The 18,499-nt window shown below is 41.3% G+C and overlaps 2 protein-coding genes across 3 annotated transcripts; both read left to right on the forward strand.

The window, feature by feature from the left end:
* The first annotated feature begins 891 nt into the window (after positions 1-891).
* Positions 892-8,407, forward strand: gjb9b (gap junction protein beta 9b). 2 transcript variants are annotated; one of them, XM_078267868.1, is made up of 3 exons: positions 892-1,080; positions 5,074-5,555; positions 7,324-8,407. In XM_078267868.1, exons 2-3 carry the CDS (start codon positions 5,166-5,168, stop codon positions 7,747-7,749), a joined length of 816 nt encoding a protein of 271 aa, XP_078123994.1. In that variant the 5' UTR covers positions 892-1,080; positions 5,074-5,165; the 3' UTR covers positions 7,750-8,407. The 2 variants fall into 2 exon arrangements, with proteins under 2 accessions (XP_078123994.1, XP_078123993.1); XM_078267867.1 differs by lacking the exon at positions 892-1,080 and adding an exon at positions 1,087-1,179.
* A 1,894-nt stretch (positions 8,408-10,301) lies between these two features.
* pef1 (penta-EF-hand domain containing 1) lies at positions 10,302-16,259 on the forward strand. The gene is made up of 5 exons (XM_078267679.1): positions 10,302-10,412; positions 11,804-12,059; positions 13,586-13,741; positions 14,309-14,452; positions 14,928-16,259. Exons 1-5 carry the CDS (start codon positions 10,392-10,394, stop codon positions 15,155-15,157), a joined length of 807 nt encoding a protein of 268 aa, XP_078123805.1. The 5' UTR covers positions 10,302-10,391; the 3' UTR covers positions 15,158-16,259.
* The last annotated feature ends 2,240 nt before the right edge of the window (positions 16,260-18,499 follow it).

Consider the following 18,499-nt stretch of genomic DNA (forward strand, 5'->3'; position numbering starts at 1 on the left):
TGCTGCCTCTTTCTTTATCAGAGATGATCTGGCTGCTTAGTTTTAATAGGGGAGATGAGATCCTCTGCTTCTCTGTCTACTTAACATTTCTCCTCTCTCCCTCTATTCCCCCCTCCGTCTGACAGAAAAAAAACTGTAATAAAACGATGGAGCATCAGCATTCTCTAGAGGCCAATGAAGGGCATAACATTCTTTGTAGAAACACCAAATCTTTCTCACTGTCTGGTCTTTCTGCTGTCTTCTTCATATAGTATAATATTGATTGCAGAATCCAGACTTGTGCAGACTGTACTATGTGGATTCAGACTTTTTTTGAAATGACCAACTGGTATGATATAAAAAGCGTAACCAAATGAGAAAACCTGAATCACTTTGGCACACCCTAACTGAACTTAGTAACTGCCCTGAGGTATACTTTTGTATTCTCTCTCTCTCTCTCTCTCTCTCTCTCTCTCTCTCTCTCTCTCTCTCACACACACATAGTGACATTGTAAATACCTAACAATTAACGTAATACCTAATAAGTAACATTATTCTGTTCCCACATATGTTGGATGTTCTAAAGTTGTAGATGTGTTTGCTTCCTCTTTTTGTTTTAAATACTTACTGTAACTCCAACCTGTTTTTTCATTCACTTTTTATTCTGAACTGTTATAAACTGAACTGGATATTTATTAGACTTTCATTTTGAGTAGGCTCAGAAGGCACACTAGTAGATCAGGAAATACAAGTATATGACACTAAGTGTCATATGTCATGTTGTGCATATGTCACCTGTCTGGGTATAGCCACTTGCCTGTTGCTTACCTTTTCTTTTGGTCTAACTATCAACATCACATCATTTTCCATTCCAAATGTCTGTTACACTGTTTCTTTTCCTTTCTCTGATGTTACCTCTGTCTTCCCTAAAAAATTCCTAGAGGCAAGTCTGGTCATGCAAAACATGGCCGGATTGGAACTGCCAATGTGTGAGTACTGTCTGTACTGGAAGTATCTGTATGCGATGCTCCACCCATCTCTTTCATTCCTGACTCTTTCAGCAAGTTTAAACCTTGAAGCCAACCCCATGAAAACATCCAGGTGAGAGTGAATCAGTAAGCATCGACACAAGGCCAGCTGGGACACTATTACACGCTGGGCAGGAAACTTTTATTTTTACAGGGCGCCTCTGTGTCGAAGGTAAGGGGCTTTGTCTACATTTTTAAGAAGTGTTAGATCAAGAACATAGATGCCATGTAGATATGTTTCATTGGTGATATCACTATCACCAATGAAATGAATAAAGGATTGAAAATGAAAAAAAGATAGTGTCAGAAAAAGGGACATTAAAAGAGCAAGAATATTGTTGTAGCGCAACCTGTAGAGCAAGTTGCAATGAAGGATCTATCACTGTGTCAGATGAGGTGGTTATGTACACAGGGAGCCAGATGAAGCTGTTGACATAATGGAAATCTGCACTGAGGATCAACAGAATTTGTTTATCAGTGTTAAGGCGTATTTTTTAATTATCCCTGGCTATAGTATAAGTTAGTTAGTTAGTTAGATAGTAATATATGGCACCTGTCTGTGTGATGCTAAGAATGTCTGTGGTTGTTGATTTCCCTTATAGGTCCCATGGCATGAAAATTTCACTTTATGAGGTTTTTTAACATTAATTTGAGTTCCCTCAGCCTGCCTATGGTCCCCCAGTGGCTAGAAATGGCGATAGGTGTAAACCGAGCCCTGGGTATCCTGCTCTGCCTTTGAGAAAATGAAAGCTCAGATGGGCCGATCTGGAATCTCCTCCTTATGAGGTCATAAAGAGAAAGGTTACCTCCCCTTTCTCTGCTTTGCCCGCCCAGAGAATTTGGCCAGCCCATGAGAAAGAGAGAGACATCATGGCCAAGGGGGTAAGCTTCTCCTCGGAACACGTAGCTCCTATGGCGCCATTTTGATGCTAACAAGCCATCACCTCCCGTTAGCATTCCATTGACTGCCATTCATTTCGGCGCCACTTTGACAGCGAATTTACATCTGAAGCGTTTAAAGACTCTATTTGTCCATTGTTTATTTCTAAAGAAACACGACAATGTATAAAAGGCTCCATTACCTTGTATCTCATGTTATGGCTCTGTAGCAGACGTTTTTGCCAAAAATAGGCTAACGATTGTGTCGTACAGTACAGGAGAAGCTCGCAGACAGTTTCGACTCACATTAGCTGTTTAAGTTTAATTACTAATGTTAACTAGCATTTTAGTTAGCAATAATTAGCCTGTGCCTATGTTATCTCCTTACATATACCTACGCTCTCCATCTCTGGCACAGCTACCAGAAGATTTACAACTTTCAGACACGTTGCTCACGTCACATCTACGTCTTCAAGCTCATTTGGAGGCTGCGCAGTAACGCTCAGCCCTCACCGGAAAAGTGCTTCTAATAGCCTTCACTGGTCTCCTTCCAGAGCAACGGGATCTGTTGGTCCATTTTATATATGTCAATGATCATGGCTTGCAAACATGCAAAGTGGCAGTTGGTCAAGGCCACACCCCCACCCTCCACCTTGCCCCCCCCCCCTCTCCTCCTCAATAGCATTTAAAGCTACAGACAGAAGTGGCACATACTAAGGAAAGCTCATTGTGGGACTAGCTCTAGTGGCTGAAATTCTGCACCAAGGCTGAATTTCGGGAAAGAGACTTCAGATACAGTATTAGGGGAACACTGAGGCCTATATAAAAGCATCCAAAAATCTGCATGTCATAGGACCTTTATGAGAATGACAACTCTTGATAAAGCCACAAGAACTATATTTGCATTGCACTGACTAGGAATATGTGTCACGAAAACCTGAGGTTTCTCAGTTAAGACATCATATGTCTTGTCTGTCACAACAAAGAGAAAGACAAACACACGGCAAAGAGATAGGCGAGGCCGGCTGTTGTCGGCACGGAAGCCAACATTGCAATCTAGAGCAAATAGGAAAACAAATTGTGGTCTAGCTTTGCCATCTCCCCGAGACAAGATATACTGTTGACTCTGAGTTTTTATTTTTATTTTCTATTCGGCCGGAATGTCACCTCAAAGTTTGTGTGTGTGCGTGTGCGTTTTCTATGAAACTGGGAGAGAAATCACACTGAAAAGCAATGAATGATTAATACCTCTGGTTGTATTCACCACTTAGCAGGAGAGGTAAAGTGTAGGTAACATCAGCAGTGATTGAAAGCGTCTGGCTTTCAGTAGCCTATGTGATTCTGAAGGCATTCATTGAGTCAAGTCTTTTTCATGCCGTGTAATTTAATAGTCAGGAATACTGGATGAGAGAGAAATAGCAACTGATTTGACAGCTCAATATATCTACAGTGATGCAAAAATGCAGAAGCAAAGTGTTTCTGATTTCAAACACTCTGGATAAGAAGAGACAGGATTGAAATGGAACAGTGGACACTAGCGAGGATGTTATCCAACTTGTTCCCTGCCAGGCTGGGAGCATTCATCAGAATGAGATGTAAATGTAGAAAAGAAGCACTTTTCTCTGTAGCTGAAAAGTAATCCTTGAGAAATCTTAGTAGACCCTCCTTATTTACACTCACATAATAAAGTCAAGTGTATTAAAGATGTTTGCACCCCTCACTCAACAATGAATCTTTTTAAACACACATTATGTAATGCACGCACACACCTACATGCAAAAACAACTTTGTTTACACACTGCAAGGAAACATGGGAAGAGGACAAACATGCAGCCATAGGAACCTGAAAGCACACCCACACAGAAAGAAACACAGAGCCGGCTCACTATGCAGACGAGCCATAACAGCTCCATCTTTAAAGTCTGCACACGATCCGACCATTAAATCCACATGGTGATATTTAAATATCGTATATATTTAAAATTCCCTTTCTCTCTGAGAGCTCGGGTCCCAAAGTATGATCAAGGCATGATTAACATTCACAAATGAAATGCTATCCCTTAACAGTCCTTTGAAGAACCAAGGCTGCATTAGGCACTTGGGATTACAGAGATGGCTGTCGCGGCCTGATCAGCCATGCTATTCAAATAGCCGACTATTAGAGTTGAGAGTATGGGTTTGTCTTTTCAGCATTGAGACGCTCTGATGATGACTCATGCATTGATGTGTAATGACTCAGGAATACGTTTGTGAAAACAATGTCAGGTTGTTTTGTTGCCTCACAAAAGATCACCGTTTCAAATGTGATTGTTTCTTCAGCTTCTTAGGCCTGAAGAATGACGGATTAGGTTTTTGTAGTTCTGCTATCATATAGTATAACTTATTTAAATAAATACAAATTAAGAGTTTAATTGACCTGTTGAATGTATTTAACCGTATATGTTACATGTTTCATATCTTATTTTTCTCAATAAATAATCATTGAAAAAACTATATACATGTATAGACTATAAAAATAATAAAATGTAACTATTCAAGTTTGTTTTGAAATGTTTTTGTATTTTTGATTTTATCTAATTTGAAATCAACCACAGTTAATTGGAATACTTTTGTAGTTTTGTGATGCCCATGTGTTAGCACTTGTATTTTCGATGAGTCAACTGTAAATATGTAAATCATTAAAGGCGCACTCCACCTATTTACCACATCACGTTCGGTTAACATGCATGTACTATAGAGTCTGTGAAAACAGTTGTATAATATCTTCTGGGGCTCTGGAGGAGCCTTGCCCAATCTGAGAAAGTATCTTTGATGATGTCATAGTGATGTCATCAGGCTCATGTTGGCTTGGACTTGTTGGCATTCTGATTCATAACACAAAGTCTGCATTATAAACTGGCAGTATGGAGTTTAAAAGTCAGGATCTCTTAGCTGTTGCATCGATCATCGACCATTTTGACCCTTCTTTTTTAAATTTGTCTCGCTCAAATCCTACTACTTTAGGAAGGTGCATTATTAAATCACTGGAGTATCCACTTAAACCTTGCTGCAATGCTTGCTTTATTAAACACAATGAAATATATGAAAAAAGAATGTAGTGCTCTTTATCTACTAAATGTAAACATAATTTTTCTCTTTTAAATGCCTGAACTAATATCCTTTTTCTAATCTACTTTGTATTGCTCAGGTTCAGATCATTAAGAACTTTATCCCACTTGAGGAGCTCTTCCATGTCCCTCAGCCTCTTCCATCCTCTCCTCCACCTCTAAGGCAGCAGTGATGAACTGGACTTCATTTGAGGGACTCCTCGGTGGGGTCAACAAGTATTCCACCGCGTTTGGCCGGATCTGGCTCTCCATGGTCTTTATCTTCCGGGTGTTAGTGTTCGTGGTCGCGGCCCAGCCAGTGTGGGGTGACGAAATCAAGGACTTTATCTGCAACACGGCCCAGCCGGGCTGCACTAACGTGTGCTACAACTACATCTTCCCCATCTCGCATGTCCGCCTGTGGGCCCTGCAGCTCATCTTCGTCACCTGTCCGTCGTTGATGGTGTTAGGGCATGTCCATTATCGCGAGAAGAAGGACTTGGAGTACACCAACACACACAAGGGCGCCCATCTGTACGCCAACCCTGGGAAGAAACGTGGGGGTCTGTGGTGGACATACCTGGTAAGAACAATGGTATCAATGTTTTTTTCTGGCCTCAGAGCCGGCCCATAGCATAAGTAAACTAAGTTGCTGCTTAGAGCCCCGTGGCTATACCAGAGAGCCCCCAAAAGCGCTTAAAATCTCCCTCAAGAGAACTTATATAAGAGCCAGCCGGCCCATACTCTCACTACGCAAGTAGCCTAGCACCAATTACAGAAGGGCCCCGCCTCCCCCTCATGTGTCAATGTTTAAAACTTCGATGAGAGGATGAAGCAGAACTATCCGGTGAAATGAAAATGAGAGAAAAAAACACCATGAGAGTGAATTGCAGGAACAGCAATCAGGTACATTTGTGTTCTCTCCTCTTCTCGTTTGATTTTGGCAAATAACAGAAAAGCTAAAGTTGTGCTAGCTTGCAGTGCATCTCTGTAGTCTGTGGGTTTGTGTGTGTCTTGCTTGCCAGACACTTCCAGGGCTGTTCTGTGACTTTGTGCCTGACAAAAATGAGAGTGAAATGGCTACAACTATTTGTTACATTTAGATAAACCCCAATCGGCAACGGTGTTTACAAACTGCTGGTCGGAACAAAAACCGGGTCGCACATGTTCATATCAGTTCATATGAGCGTACACCAAATGCAACTCGCACTTTCCAGCAATAGCAGATCATCAGTCGACAGTACAAGCACAGACTTTGCAAAATATTATTATAAATATGATTATTTTCTTCACCATATGCTTGTCTTGTGCATCATATATTTTTGGTTGTGTCATATTCTTTCTACATTGAGACATCTTAAGGCACAGACACACCGACCAGACGGCCGACCCTTGGCAGAAAAGGCAGTTGGACTGATCAGTCTCCCCGAGTTGCTCAAAAAAGTGCCTCGGAACACACCAAAACGATGGACCGTAATATGTCTCCATAACAGCAGACGGCGCTAATCTGTATTGTCACCCAAAAATGAAAAACGGCAGCTGATTGGACGAACGCGTCACGTGGGTCTGGCTTATACGGAAATTCAAAGACAGACTGTCACGGCGGCTTGTTCGGAATACGATCTCATATTGTACTAAAATATTTCACCGAAACGTATTTCTGAAAACATTTTAAGCGAGAAATAGGCCATGCAGTTGCTGAATATGTCTTCATTTCAGACATGGAGAGTTAACATGCTTATTTATACATTATGTGTGCTTAAACTAATATTTACAATACACAATTTGGTTTAGTGCCAATTGAAACAATGAGGGGGGGCCCTAAACCAAATCCTTCTTAGAGCCCCCAAAAGTCTAGGGCTGGGCCTATCTGGCCTTGCTGTAGATGTCACAAGCAAAAAAAACAGACAGTTTCAGCCATGACACAACTAAAGTTAGTTATTGTTAGAAATGTCAACAATAATTGTCATGGATAAGTGGCTAAGTACAAAAGGCAGGAGAAGACATTTGTGTAATTATATAAAAGTTTTTTTCCCTGATCACAAGAACAATTAATTTTTTTACAGCTTCTTGGTGAAACAAGTTTCACCATCCCTCCAAAGTGGGTTGAACCTGTTTGAATTATGACCTTCCATAGGTTGAAAATGTTCATCTTTTTATTATAGATTGTGCATTAGCATTAGGGTCAATTGTTTTCATCCAGTTTTTACTAGCCTAAGACCAGTAGTGACGTAAAAATCTCCTAGATCTCCTTGTTTGATGGATGGACAGGCAAATGGACTTTTGCCTCATTTATTTTAACTTCCTGAAAAATGTGTCTCCCCGTTTAATCCTCATTTATCTTCTCATAGGCAAGTCTGATTTTCAAGGCTGGCCTTGACGCTGGCTTCCTCTACATCCTGTACTACATTTATGAAGGCTACGACATGCCCCGTCTGTCCAAGTGCTCGCTGGAGCCGTGCCCCAACACGGTGGACTGCTACACGTCACGTCCCACTGAGAAGAAGATCTTCACCATCTTCATGGTCGTCTCCTCTGCTTTCTGCATCTTAATGTGCATCTGTGAGATGGTTTACCTCATCTGCAAACGCATTCAGAAAGTCATTAGTAAGACGAAGCAGGCAAGGAGGATGTTCGCTGAAAATCACGAGATGACGCCACTGGCAGCATCCAGGTCAGAGTTCAGATCCAAAACATCGATCAGAGTGGATCCTACAGTCTCTATCCAAAACCTCAGTAACATCAAGGCTGAGGAGTGGCCATCTAAGAAAGAATGATGTGGAATATGACAGCGGCCATGTTGGAAAATTGAACAAAGTGCTGAAGGGGCCACTACAAGCACATGCATTCATTAGACTCCATGGAGAACTGCTGCTCATCCCCAAAGAGGTATACTGTACATCACTTCAGGGGTTTCTGAGGCAGCATTTTTAGGAACGCAGACCTAATGCATGCAGATAAACCCCTCAAAAAGAAGTATTTTTGTGCATGTATTGTGGTCCAGAAGTACAGTATTTTTAAGCTGTACAGGTACTTTGTAAATGAAAGTATAAAATGTTAAAAGACCCCAAGTGATGAAAAAACAGTATTGAGAGCAAATCCTTTTTCTGAACCCACACACACTGCCCCCTATTGAATAAAACAAGATAATGCACACAAAGCACTTTCTTTAGGGTTGACACAGTAATCGGCGCTTTAGGTTTTTTTGATCCGATATGCAATATAAAGAAAATGCTCTTTATTTTTCAAGAGTTGTCATGGTCAAAATTGCTTCATAAAAAGGTATGAAACATTCATACCACTGACAAATTATACAAAATGTGTTTGTATGCCCACAAATTTTGTATTCTTTCGAAAAAGTATAAAGACTCCAGAACATTTTATTTTTTTGTATGTATTGTTGTGATCTATAAAGTTATTTTATTGTTAAAAATATGTCTGTGCATGTGTTTTTTGTTCTTTTTGAAAAAACGTTTTACAATTATTATACATGAGTATCTGCATATGTGTACACATACAAGGAATTTGACTACGTTTTATGGGCCATATATAGTTAAATGTTTATTTTTCCCTATCTTTGTTCAGCTTTGTTGTCCTAGTATTTCTATCTTACTGTAAATTGTTCTCGGAACTGTGTATAAACAGAGAGCAACTTAAAAAAAAAAATTGAATTCCTTGTATCTGTACACATAACCTACTTGGCCAATAAAGCTGATTCAGATTTACAGGCTATCTATCAGTTAAATGGATAGTTTGGATCTTTTGAAGTTTGTTCTATGGTGGCCTTTTTTTTAGAATCAGAATCAGAATCAGCTTTTTTTGCCAGGTATGAGGACATACACGAGGAACTTTGCTTTGGATTATACATTGCTCACAATGTGCGTACTCATACAACACAAACAACAAAAACAAACAATATATACACACTATAAACAGAAACAATATAGACAGGTAGAGGCAGTAGTGCAATGAAGAGTGCAAAGTGTGCAGGAGTAAATTATTTTTGTGATAAATTATTATTTTAATTATGGAGCATAGGGCAAAAAATGCTGGAATAAATAAGTATTATGTTATATAAGTGTTATATTACAATTTGAACAGTATGAACAGCTCTGAAATAGAGAATGATGAATAAATAATAAGTGGAACCAGTAAACAGGTGCTGATTAGAGACAGTGTTGCTGGGTTATTGCACAGGAATTGAACCTGACACTGTGAGTCAGAGTCATGGCTTGTGGAAAGAAACTGTTCCTGAGTCGGTTGGTTTTGGCGTACAGTGCTCTGTAGCACCTACCAGAGGGGAGAAGCTGGAACAGGTTGTGTCCGGGGTGAGATGGGTCTGCAGTGATGTTTCCTGCCCGTTTCCTGACTCTGGAAGTGTATAAGTCATGAATGGAGGGCAGGTTGGCACCGATGATCTTTTCTGCAGATCCAAACCAGACAGTGATGGACGTGCAGAGGACAGACTGGATGATGGCTGTGTAGAAGTGGATTCAGCAGCTCCTTAGGCAGGTTGAGCTTCCTGAGCTGGTGCAGGAAGTACACTCTGCTGGGCCTTCTTGATGATGGTGTCAGTGTTGGGCTCCCACTTTAGGTCCTGGGATATAGTGGATTCCACAAACCTCAAGGATTCCACAGCAGACACAGGGCTGTTGAGTATGGTGATGGGGGGAAGAGTCCACGATCATCTCCACAGTTTTAAGCGTGTTAAGTTCAAGGTTGTTCTGACCACACCAGAGAGCTAGCTGATCAACCTCCCGTCTGTAGTCTGACTCATCACCATCAGGTAGGCTAAATTACGTTTTTCCTGCTGGCCTTGTCCACAGCAATACATTGCTTAGCTTCCCTGTTGGTACTCTGGTCGGTTTCTCCAAACTGGGGGTGTGCCAACTGCCATCTAATACATTGACTATGGAAAAGTAGGCCTATACAAAAGAAATCCGAACTATCCCTTTAAGGGCTTATGACTGACAGTGAATATACGGTATGGGAAAGGACAAACTCCACTTTCTTTGAAAAAAATAAAAGGATAAGATAGAATACACTGAAATAAAACATCTAACCATTAATATGGGTCCCATATAGCAGTGCATTATCCATTGATAAGCCATAGTATTGATAGATCTAAATACGATTAAAATACATTCCGAAATTATTATGAAGTCAACCTCTCTGGTTTTACTGGAAAACTAGGTATCTACTATGGGATGACACTGTGAGTGACTAACATGAGAATGATGGGCATAGTGATTCATACTTATTTGTTCTGACGTCATCACTTTTCCACTCTACCGTCCAATCAGGAGCAGGGTAAGCGGGTGCGGTTGTGACAGAGCCGGACATGCACCAATAGCTACCCTGAGCCGGGCGGTACTGTTTCCGCCGTGACGGCTGCCTTGTTGAAGGAAGTCTGTCAAACATGAGTTTTCACTACGGCCAGGTATCGAAATACTGCATTTTGCGTTTTGTCTATGTTGATTACAATAACATGTTAATCTTGTTAAATAACTGTATTATCTGTTTTATTGCTTTGATATAACGTAACTAACGGTTTATGACATAGAAACACAAGTAACGTTAGCCATTCAGTTGTTTGCTATGGGAAGCAGTCGAACAATGTTAACTGTTGTTACTTGATAATACCATGCAGAAGCTTATGTTGCACGGTGTTTGTGGAACGTTATACATTTAAATTGCGCTAACATTGCTGGACGTATCGTTGAACAATATGTAAGTTAGCTGTTATAGTATTCCCGTCTTTCATTTGACCAGGGCAGTCTTGATTAACGTTACAGTATTTGTTGTTTATGAATTTCATTGAATTTTTTTCTTGAGCAAAATATTGCTGTAGCGTGGTGGTAGAATTATTCAGATCCTTCCAAGGAAAAGTAACTAAGAACTAAGAATTTAGACAAGTAGCTAGTATTATCAGCCAAATGTTAAAGTTAAAAAGTAAAGGTGCTGGGAATGCCCCCCAATATATCATCAAACTGATATAGTATTGTATTATTACTGATGCACTAATGTGTAAGCAGCATTGAAACGTTGAATTGACCTAATTCTGCCTACTTTGTATCCTGGGTAGCTTCATATGCAACACAGTGTATGATATTTGATAGACTAATTACATGTTTTGCAAGTAAAATGTTAACCAGGCCAATTGTAGGCCTATCTGCCAGATAAGTGTGGAGGTGTAAAAAAAATGTCACACTGATTTCCCACCCACTGTAGTGGTGTGCAGAGTAGTAGAAAATGGATATACAGAGTTTAGAGTGCGGATCGGGCCGCAGTTTTCTGTCCGAGCCCGGCCCGCATCCGACAGAGCAGTAACCGAACCCGGCCCGAGCCCGACAGGCATTAAGATATTTATGTCCAAGCCCAACACAGTTAAAATCTCTTTTTTTTCTCATACTAATGACACATGTACGTTTGTTTGTGTGGAAAGCCCGCTTTTATTAAGCAACTGTAAGAAGGCAATCGGAAATGTCAACAGATGAGCGCATCAGCGCACACGGGGCAACAAGCTCACGTTATAAGCTGTTTGAAATTTAAAATGTTCAATGCCTTATCGCGCTGATGTGACCGAGCCGGACCCGAACCGTAACATCATTTCTAAATATCTGTCCAAACCTGGCCCGTCGGGCTGGGGTCGGGTATCCATCCTCTAACAGAGTTACTCAAAATGTAATGCTTCTAATTGTTAATGGTCATGCTTTTCTCATCTCACAACACGAGAGAAGGCCATGCGAGGCTCATCGAGCCACACACAGCCTGTTTATTTCTTGTAGTATCATACTGGCAGTCAGTGTCTTGTCTGGTCTATCACTGCAGGGCTATCCCGGAGCAGGAGGACGCCAACCACCACCAGGTGCTGCATACGGGGGAGGCAGTGGTCCCTATGGGCCTACCCCCTCAGCTCCATACGGAGGTGCAGCACACCAACAAGGAGGTCCTTATGGTGCATATGGAGCCCCAGGTCAACCAGGAGGGCAGTATGGGCAAGGACCAGGGGGTGCCCCCGCCGGGCATTACGGGGGTTATGGGGGACAACCACATGGAGGACAATATGGACAACATGCTCCTGCAGGTAACTAAAGGCTGAGACTGGAGCTTGCTTCTGTGGTACCTCTGCCTGTGGGAGTTAAGCAGGCATATTCTGAACATGAGGAGACTGCAGATTCAGGCTCCCATTCCCCTTCTACTTCGTTGCTTCTCTCTCTCTCTCTCCCTCACTCTCTGGTGGGATGATGGATAGAAAATGACTAACTTTCCTTGACAGTCATGTAGAGACAGGGTTCAGTTTGTGCCCCTCAGCGGGATTACACTGCAGGAGTGATGACTGTGGTAATACTGAGTGAGGGCTAAACAGAGTGAGAGACAGATGGGTAAAGAGCGTGTTGTGTGTGGTGTGTGTGTGTGATTACACTGTTTCCTGTAGCAGCTAAGCCTAAGTCAGACACAAACGCTATCCCTCCCCACAGGGACACAATCCATCAGGGTCAGGCCTGTAGTGTCAACTGTCCCTCTCTCCCCATTCCTTTTTCTGACAATCAGCCCTCCCTCCACTGTCTCACACCATATTTTCACCCCAGTTTCACACCCTCTCTCTTCCTCCATGTGTTCAGGTAATGGCCTCTTGCCCTGACACTATCTCTTACTGAAGTGACTTTTTCTCATCCCTCAACCCAGAACCTTATGCCTTATAAAACACTGAGCATGTGTAACTAAGTTTAAATTCTCAAACAGAATGCAAACTGGTTTCACAACTGTAATAAGATTACTACATTATTCCTGAATTTAGCTGTTTTTCCCTTATTGGAAAACTATACAGAATGTAATGAAACAAATTGGATAGTGGAATTATTCGACTGCCGCAAACAGGTATTTCTATCTTGATAAAATGTTTTTGTTGGTATAATCTCATCCAATTGTAATGTCTTTTTCTCTTATCCACACATTATTCCAGCAAGTAACATAACACTCAATACGTTATCTACTAACTGCATAGAAAATGTACTTATTTGTAGGAATTCTATTTGGCATATCAGTTCTATATAAAGTATATTCATGTCATTATATATCGTACCGTTTTCCAAATCAGCGCCTTCTAATCCCCGAAGATAAAAGGTTGAGTCAAGCATAGATGTATTATTTTTTTATGATCAAGTTTCTGCTCGAGAGAGAGAGTCAGCGCAGTTTCAACTGTCAGACAATAGCAGCATGTTTCTTCATCTCTCACTAAATAAATAATTGTTTTGCATCGGAACGAGGCAGCCGCTTCATTTTCAAGAATTTTCTTTTCTTTTTCTTTCTTACCCTCCCCCACCACATATGTGCGTTACTCATCAAAGCCTGAGAGCTTCAGTGAAATAAAAAAAATGGTAAAAAAAAAAAATATATATATATATATATAATGACAGCGAATAATAAAGACAATAAATCAAAACTACCGGTAGTTGGCTCAGACATATTGAAGAAGAAGAGGTAAACAGTGATGGAAACAAGAGCATGCTAAGAAGCTGTTGTAGAGATGGGAATCTTCTAAGTCAGTCTGAGCCACCCCTTCTTTCTCTACCATCCTATTATTACTATTCTGATTTTTCCTCTCTGTAGGTAACATCCCTCCTGGTGTTAACCCGGAGGCGTACCAGTGGTTCCACACTGTTGACACGGACCGCAGTGGCTTCATCAACCTAAAGGAGCTGAAGCAGGCACTTGTCAACTCCAACTGGTCGGCTTTTAATGACGAGACCTGCCTCATGATGATCAGTAAGTCATACAGTTGCAGCCAAATGAAATGCTCAACAGCGTGAGGTGGCTCTGTGTTGTCGAATTTGGTTAGAAATACTTTGACAGTGTTTCTTAAGGCACAAAATGACACCATGTTTAACTATATAAAGTACTTTTAGAGACCTAAATGGAGGAAGTTATTTAAGGAAAAACAAATGGATAAAAGAGTGGCGGACCAAAAGAAAGTAGGCTACATGTATTATATGTGTGTAGCCCTCTAAATATCCCAAAAATCCTTCTAGATTCTCTTGTGTTTCTAAAAAGGAGAAATTTAGGCAGCCAGAAGTCACCCTAAAAAACGACTGAGTCATGTTTGTCTTGCTACCTGTTAGTTAGTTGCGCGAGTATCCTAGTGCATTCCAGTTGCGTTTGCCAGGCAGTGACTAATGTGTTCTATTAACCATGATGGAAAATGTGTGACTTTCCTGTGTGCTACTTTGAAATAATACAAGGAGAAGATCCATGATGATGGACGACGGGGCTTGCTGGAAACAAAAGAAAAAGTCCCGTTTGGCTGACTGTGCTGTGCTTTGTATTTCCTGTTAGACATGTTTGACAAGTCGCGGTCGGGTCGAATGGACCTGTTTAGCTTCTCAGCACTGTGGGAGTTCATGCAGCGGTGGAGGGCGCTCTTTCAGCAATACGACAGAGACCGCTCAGGCTGTATCAGCGGCACGGAGTTACAACAAGGTATCCCCGTGTGTGTGTGTGTGTGTGTTCTTGTTTAACTATAATCGTGGGCTCCAAAAACCGTATATAATACAGTATACTTGTGGGGTCGGGACAGCTTTGTGGGGCCAAAATGCTGGACCCCACAAGTTTAAAGGGCTGTTTGAGGGTTAAGACTTGGTGTTAGGATTAGGGTTAGAATTAGGTTATGGTTAGGGTAAGGGTAAGGGTCAAGGTTAGGCATTTAGTGGTGATGGTTAAGGTTAGGGTAAGGCGCTAGGGAATGCATTATGTCAATGACGGGTCCCCACAAAGATAGTGCCACGCACTGTGTGTGTGTGCGTGTGTGCGAGATGCTACACTTGCGTGGAATATAGGATTTCAGACCAGTTTTTGTTTGAAATTAAGCCCAAAATAAAACCCAAGACTTTCCGCAGAGAACTTAAATTGACTTCCTGTCTTGTTTCTCTTTCCTCTATCCCTCTCCTGTCCTCAGCCCTCGCTCAGATGGGCTACAACCTGAGTCCCCAGTTTTCTCAGACGTTGGTGCAACGCTTCACCTTGCAAGGTGGACGCCCCGGCATCCAGCTGGACCGCTTCATCCAGGTGTGCACCCAGCTGCAGACCATGACGCAGGTCTTCAGGGAGAAAGACACGAGCATGACGGGCAACATCCGCCTTAACTATGAGGATTTCCTCTCTGGGGCCGTCACTAGGCTCATGTGAGCCTCCTTTCCACTGGCAATCCCTCTGCACTGGGGATTCACAGTATCATTCCATGTTCAGGTCATATTTTGCTCAGTTTTCAATGCTCTGCCATAAGTGCCCCCCCCTCCCTACCTGTCGGTACTGTGTATACAGTATGTCAGCTGGAACACATTATTCCATGGCTTGTTGCTGTAAGTAGATACAGCGTTACACCATGCACTTGAATAGAGCTCAGTGGCTATTATAAAAGGTAGCTAAAGCTTTTACTGGATTTCACCAGAGGGTCAGCAAGTGATTGTGAAAGGGATTGTTTAGAAGATAACTGATAATCTTACCATATATGCCTTGGTGACAGTTAGAAAGTTTCTTGTTTACTAGTACCAGTATTTGATTGAATAGTTTAACTGAGATGCACTTAAATTAAACACGCTTAAATTCACCGAATGTTGACCCGACCACCCCTCTAACCACATATCTGTCAGCTCTGAATCAGTGTAAAGACTTGACTAGAAGAGGTAACAGATAGTCAGTGAAAGAAGATCATTTCTCTGCTCCTACAGTGGAATACCAGACTGCATGACAATAATTATGCTGACCAGCGAGTTCATACCCTGTGATTTTGCTCACATGCAGCCTTAACATGATCCTGTGCCATTAGAACATAGCCTTTTGTATTGTATATGTATATCAGGAATATTCAACATTTCCAGAGGGTATTTCCATGCAATGGTTGCACATTGTATTGCACATTGCTTTGTATTGTAATGTGTGCAATTAAGCAAAATCGGGCAACATGTTATAATATCAGAATTATTCTACTCTCACATTTAGCGGGGCATTGCTGTTAAAGAGCTGTAACTAGGTGATTTGAAAGAAAGAAAATTGCACTCCTGTAAGCCACTATCAACCATAAATACAAACAATGATCTGTGGCCAAAAGAGAAGTGACCCAAAAGCACTAAAAAAGGTGTTCCCTATTACAGTATGTTTGCCACTTTCCCCTCAATGAAACGGGATCTTCGGTGATTGTTGGGCCAGTACTTTAACAGATAAAACACGCCAGGAAACATGCCAAAATGGTTCTTAATGCCAAAAACAAATAAATGCTTTTCTATTCACATTTTGATGCGTTCATATTCTTGATTGACAAGCATTCACACAAATGAAAAAAAATGCAGTTCCTACACTTTTAAGAGTTTCGATATATTATAAGAAGCTGCATAATGTTTAATCTGTATCTAAAGCAGAGATCTTCAGAGTTACTGCTTTAGTAAATGTAAATGTTAATACATTTACATTTATTAAAAATGTAAATGTATTAACACGAATCTAACATATTATTAGCAAAAATAAATCAGACAAAAAAAACACATTGATGATAGGCTTACTGGCCTATAGGTTTGTTTACGTTTATTTGATTAGGACAATGCACATTAATCAACATTTCTGTAAATGCGCCAGTGTTAGCCAGTCGGCTAATTTTCAACTGTAGTCCTAATTACCTAGCATGCATGTCTTTATGGTGGGAAGAAACCGGAGCAAACCCACGCAAACACGCAAACTCCACACAGAAAGGCCCGGAACGAGCTGGATTCGAACCCAGAACCTTCTTGAGTAGGTAAGGTAGTCACTAAGGTAAGGTAGCCACCCACAGATACAGTAAATTCTAAGGATTCACTGTACCACATGTATGTTTAACAATAAAACATGATTCATAAAATCATACCAACAATTATTGTTAAACAGCTTAGTATATTTTGCACTAAAAAGGTATGTTTAAATGCTATAGGCAGCCCACACTTTATTGTAGGCCTAGTTTAATATGCAACCTAATTTTATACAATATATTGTATGTAGTAGGGGGTCCCTGCTCCGTCTCTCAGTTAATGGGTCCTTGGCTTAAAAAACGTTGAAGACCCCTGATCTAAAGGGTAAGTATCACCACTTCACTGTCAGTATGACGCATTTGGCACACTTCTAGAAGCTTGGCTGAAGGATTTTTGTGGTTGAAAAAAATTAAGGGAAGTCACAGTCATAGCCAATTGAAATCCAAACCCTACTCATGACCTTTGACCCCAAAATGCCTCAAATCACTTACTCCTTTCTCCCTTGTAGTGCAGATTGGCCGCACAAAAGAGCACAAGAGCCTCTGTCTTCCCTTTCCACATCTGGCGCTTCATTCTGCCACCATCTGTTACTCTGCTTGATCACAGTCTGCGTCAAGAATCCTCCTGCTTCTCCTCGTCTCTTTCCAAATCAGAGCCAATCCATCAAATTCTCCTGTGCATCTTTTTTTGCCCACATCTCACATCCGTCTCCTCCTTACCCCTCGCCCTCCATCTTCATCTGAGGCTAAACTAAGCTGTGCCAAGTCGTTAAGCACACGTTTGTGTCACATTCTCCCTGCCACCATTTGACACATCACCTGAACATGGATTTAGCGTCGCTTTCAAGTGTGGCCAAAAGTGCACCATATTTGAAGGTTTCAGCCCATAGAGAGCGTCACAGCAGCCTTTTCCTGGCTAGGAATTGTTACAATCAAAACGATGCCCAACCCTATTCCTGGCGTATGTGATTCAGCAGTGATTTAACCTAAGTCCTGATTGTCATTTCCTGTGTAATGAGGAACATTTCCACCACTGACCATGCCTGACATCTGTAATTAACTTGTGCAAATAGAGCAGGCCTGTGGGGCTTCAGTTAGTGAGGATGCTACAATTTCACTCTGTCTGATTTGGATTGATAACATGGTTGTATTTTTACATAAAACTCTTGGCTAGTGCAGTTCTAAATCTCATTTACTAATAAGCAGGGGCTGATGAAATATTCCTGGCACTGCTAAGGTTGTTGGTAAAGCAGAACTGGCACTAGTAATGTTGTTTTCCCGCAGGGGATGAACACATTTCATTACTTCATCGCTTTATCTGACAGGACTGATCAAATGCCAGTTCTGGCAACAACAAGATGGACAGCACAGAGGGAGGAAATGCTTCAAAGAATCATTTTGAAGCGTAATCGCCCACACAGAATCCTCTTAATCGCAATAATTTTAGCAGTCATTTGAAGTAATGATAACATAAAAATGTGGATATAGCTCCATTTTTTTTAACTTTCTGCCTCTGCACATATGACCAATGAGTCAGATCTGGTCATTGCTCCATGACAGGCTCCATTCCAACTGCTATAGATCACCCCTGTGCCCGGTACACTGCATGGTATAGTTTTGTGGAAAACTTTTTGGGCCTGGGGGCTGAAAAATCAGCATCATCAATCAAATGAAGCCCTGCGAAGAACACTTACCGATTCACTACCCAGAAACTACAGTAGCATATCTTCCCTCGATACTCATCGCTGTAATTT

Source organism: Sander vitreus, chromosome 14 (assembly GCF_031162955.1).
Source record: "Sander vitreus isolate 19-12246 chromosome 14, sanVit1, whole genome shotgun sequence".
NCBI classification, from domain to species: domain Eukaryota; kingdom Metazoa; phylum Chordata; class Actinopteri; order Perciformes; family Percidae; genus Sander; species Sander vitreus.

What these genes read in the sequence shown, in the direction of transcription:
- gjb9b (XM_078267868.1), top strand. Translation starts at nt 5,166, where the DNA reads ATGAACTGGACTTCATTTGAGGGACTCCTCGGTGGGGTCAACAAGTAT. An exon ending in GTCTGTGGTGGACATACCTG is followed by an intron (nt 5,556 to 7,323) that starts GTAAGAACAATG and finishes ATCTTCTCATAG; the next exon opens with GCAAGTCTGATTTTCAAGGC.
- pef1 (XM_078267679.1), top strand. Translation starts at nt 10,392, where the DNA reads ATGAGTTTTCACTACGGCCAG. An exon ending in TGAGTTTTCACTACGGCCAG is followed by an intron (nt 10,413 to 11,803) that starts GTATCGAAATAC and finishes CTATCACTGCAG; the next exon opens with GGCTATCCCGGAGCAGGAGG. An exon ending in CGGCACGGAGTTACAACAAG is followed by an intron (nt 14,453 to 14,927) that starts GTATCCCCGTGT and finishes TCCTGTCCTCAG; the next exon opens with CCCTCGCTCAGATGGGCTAC.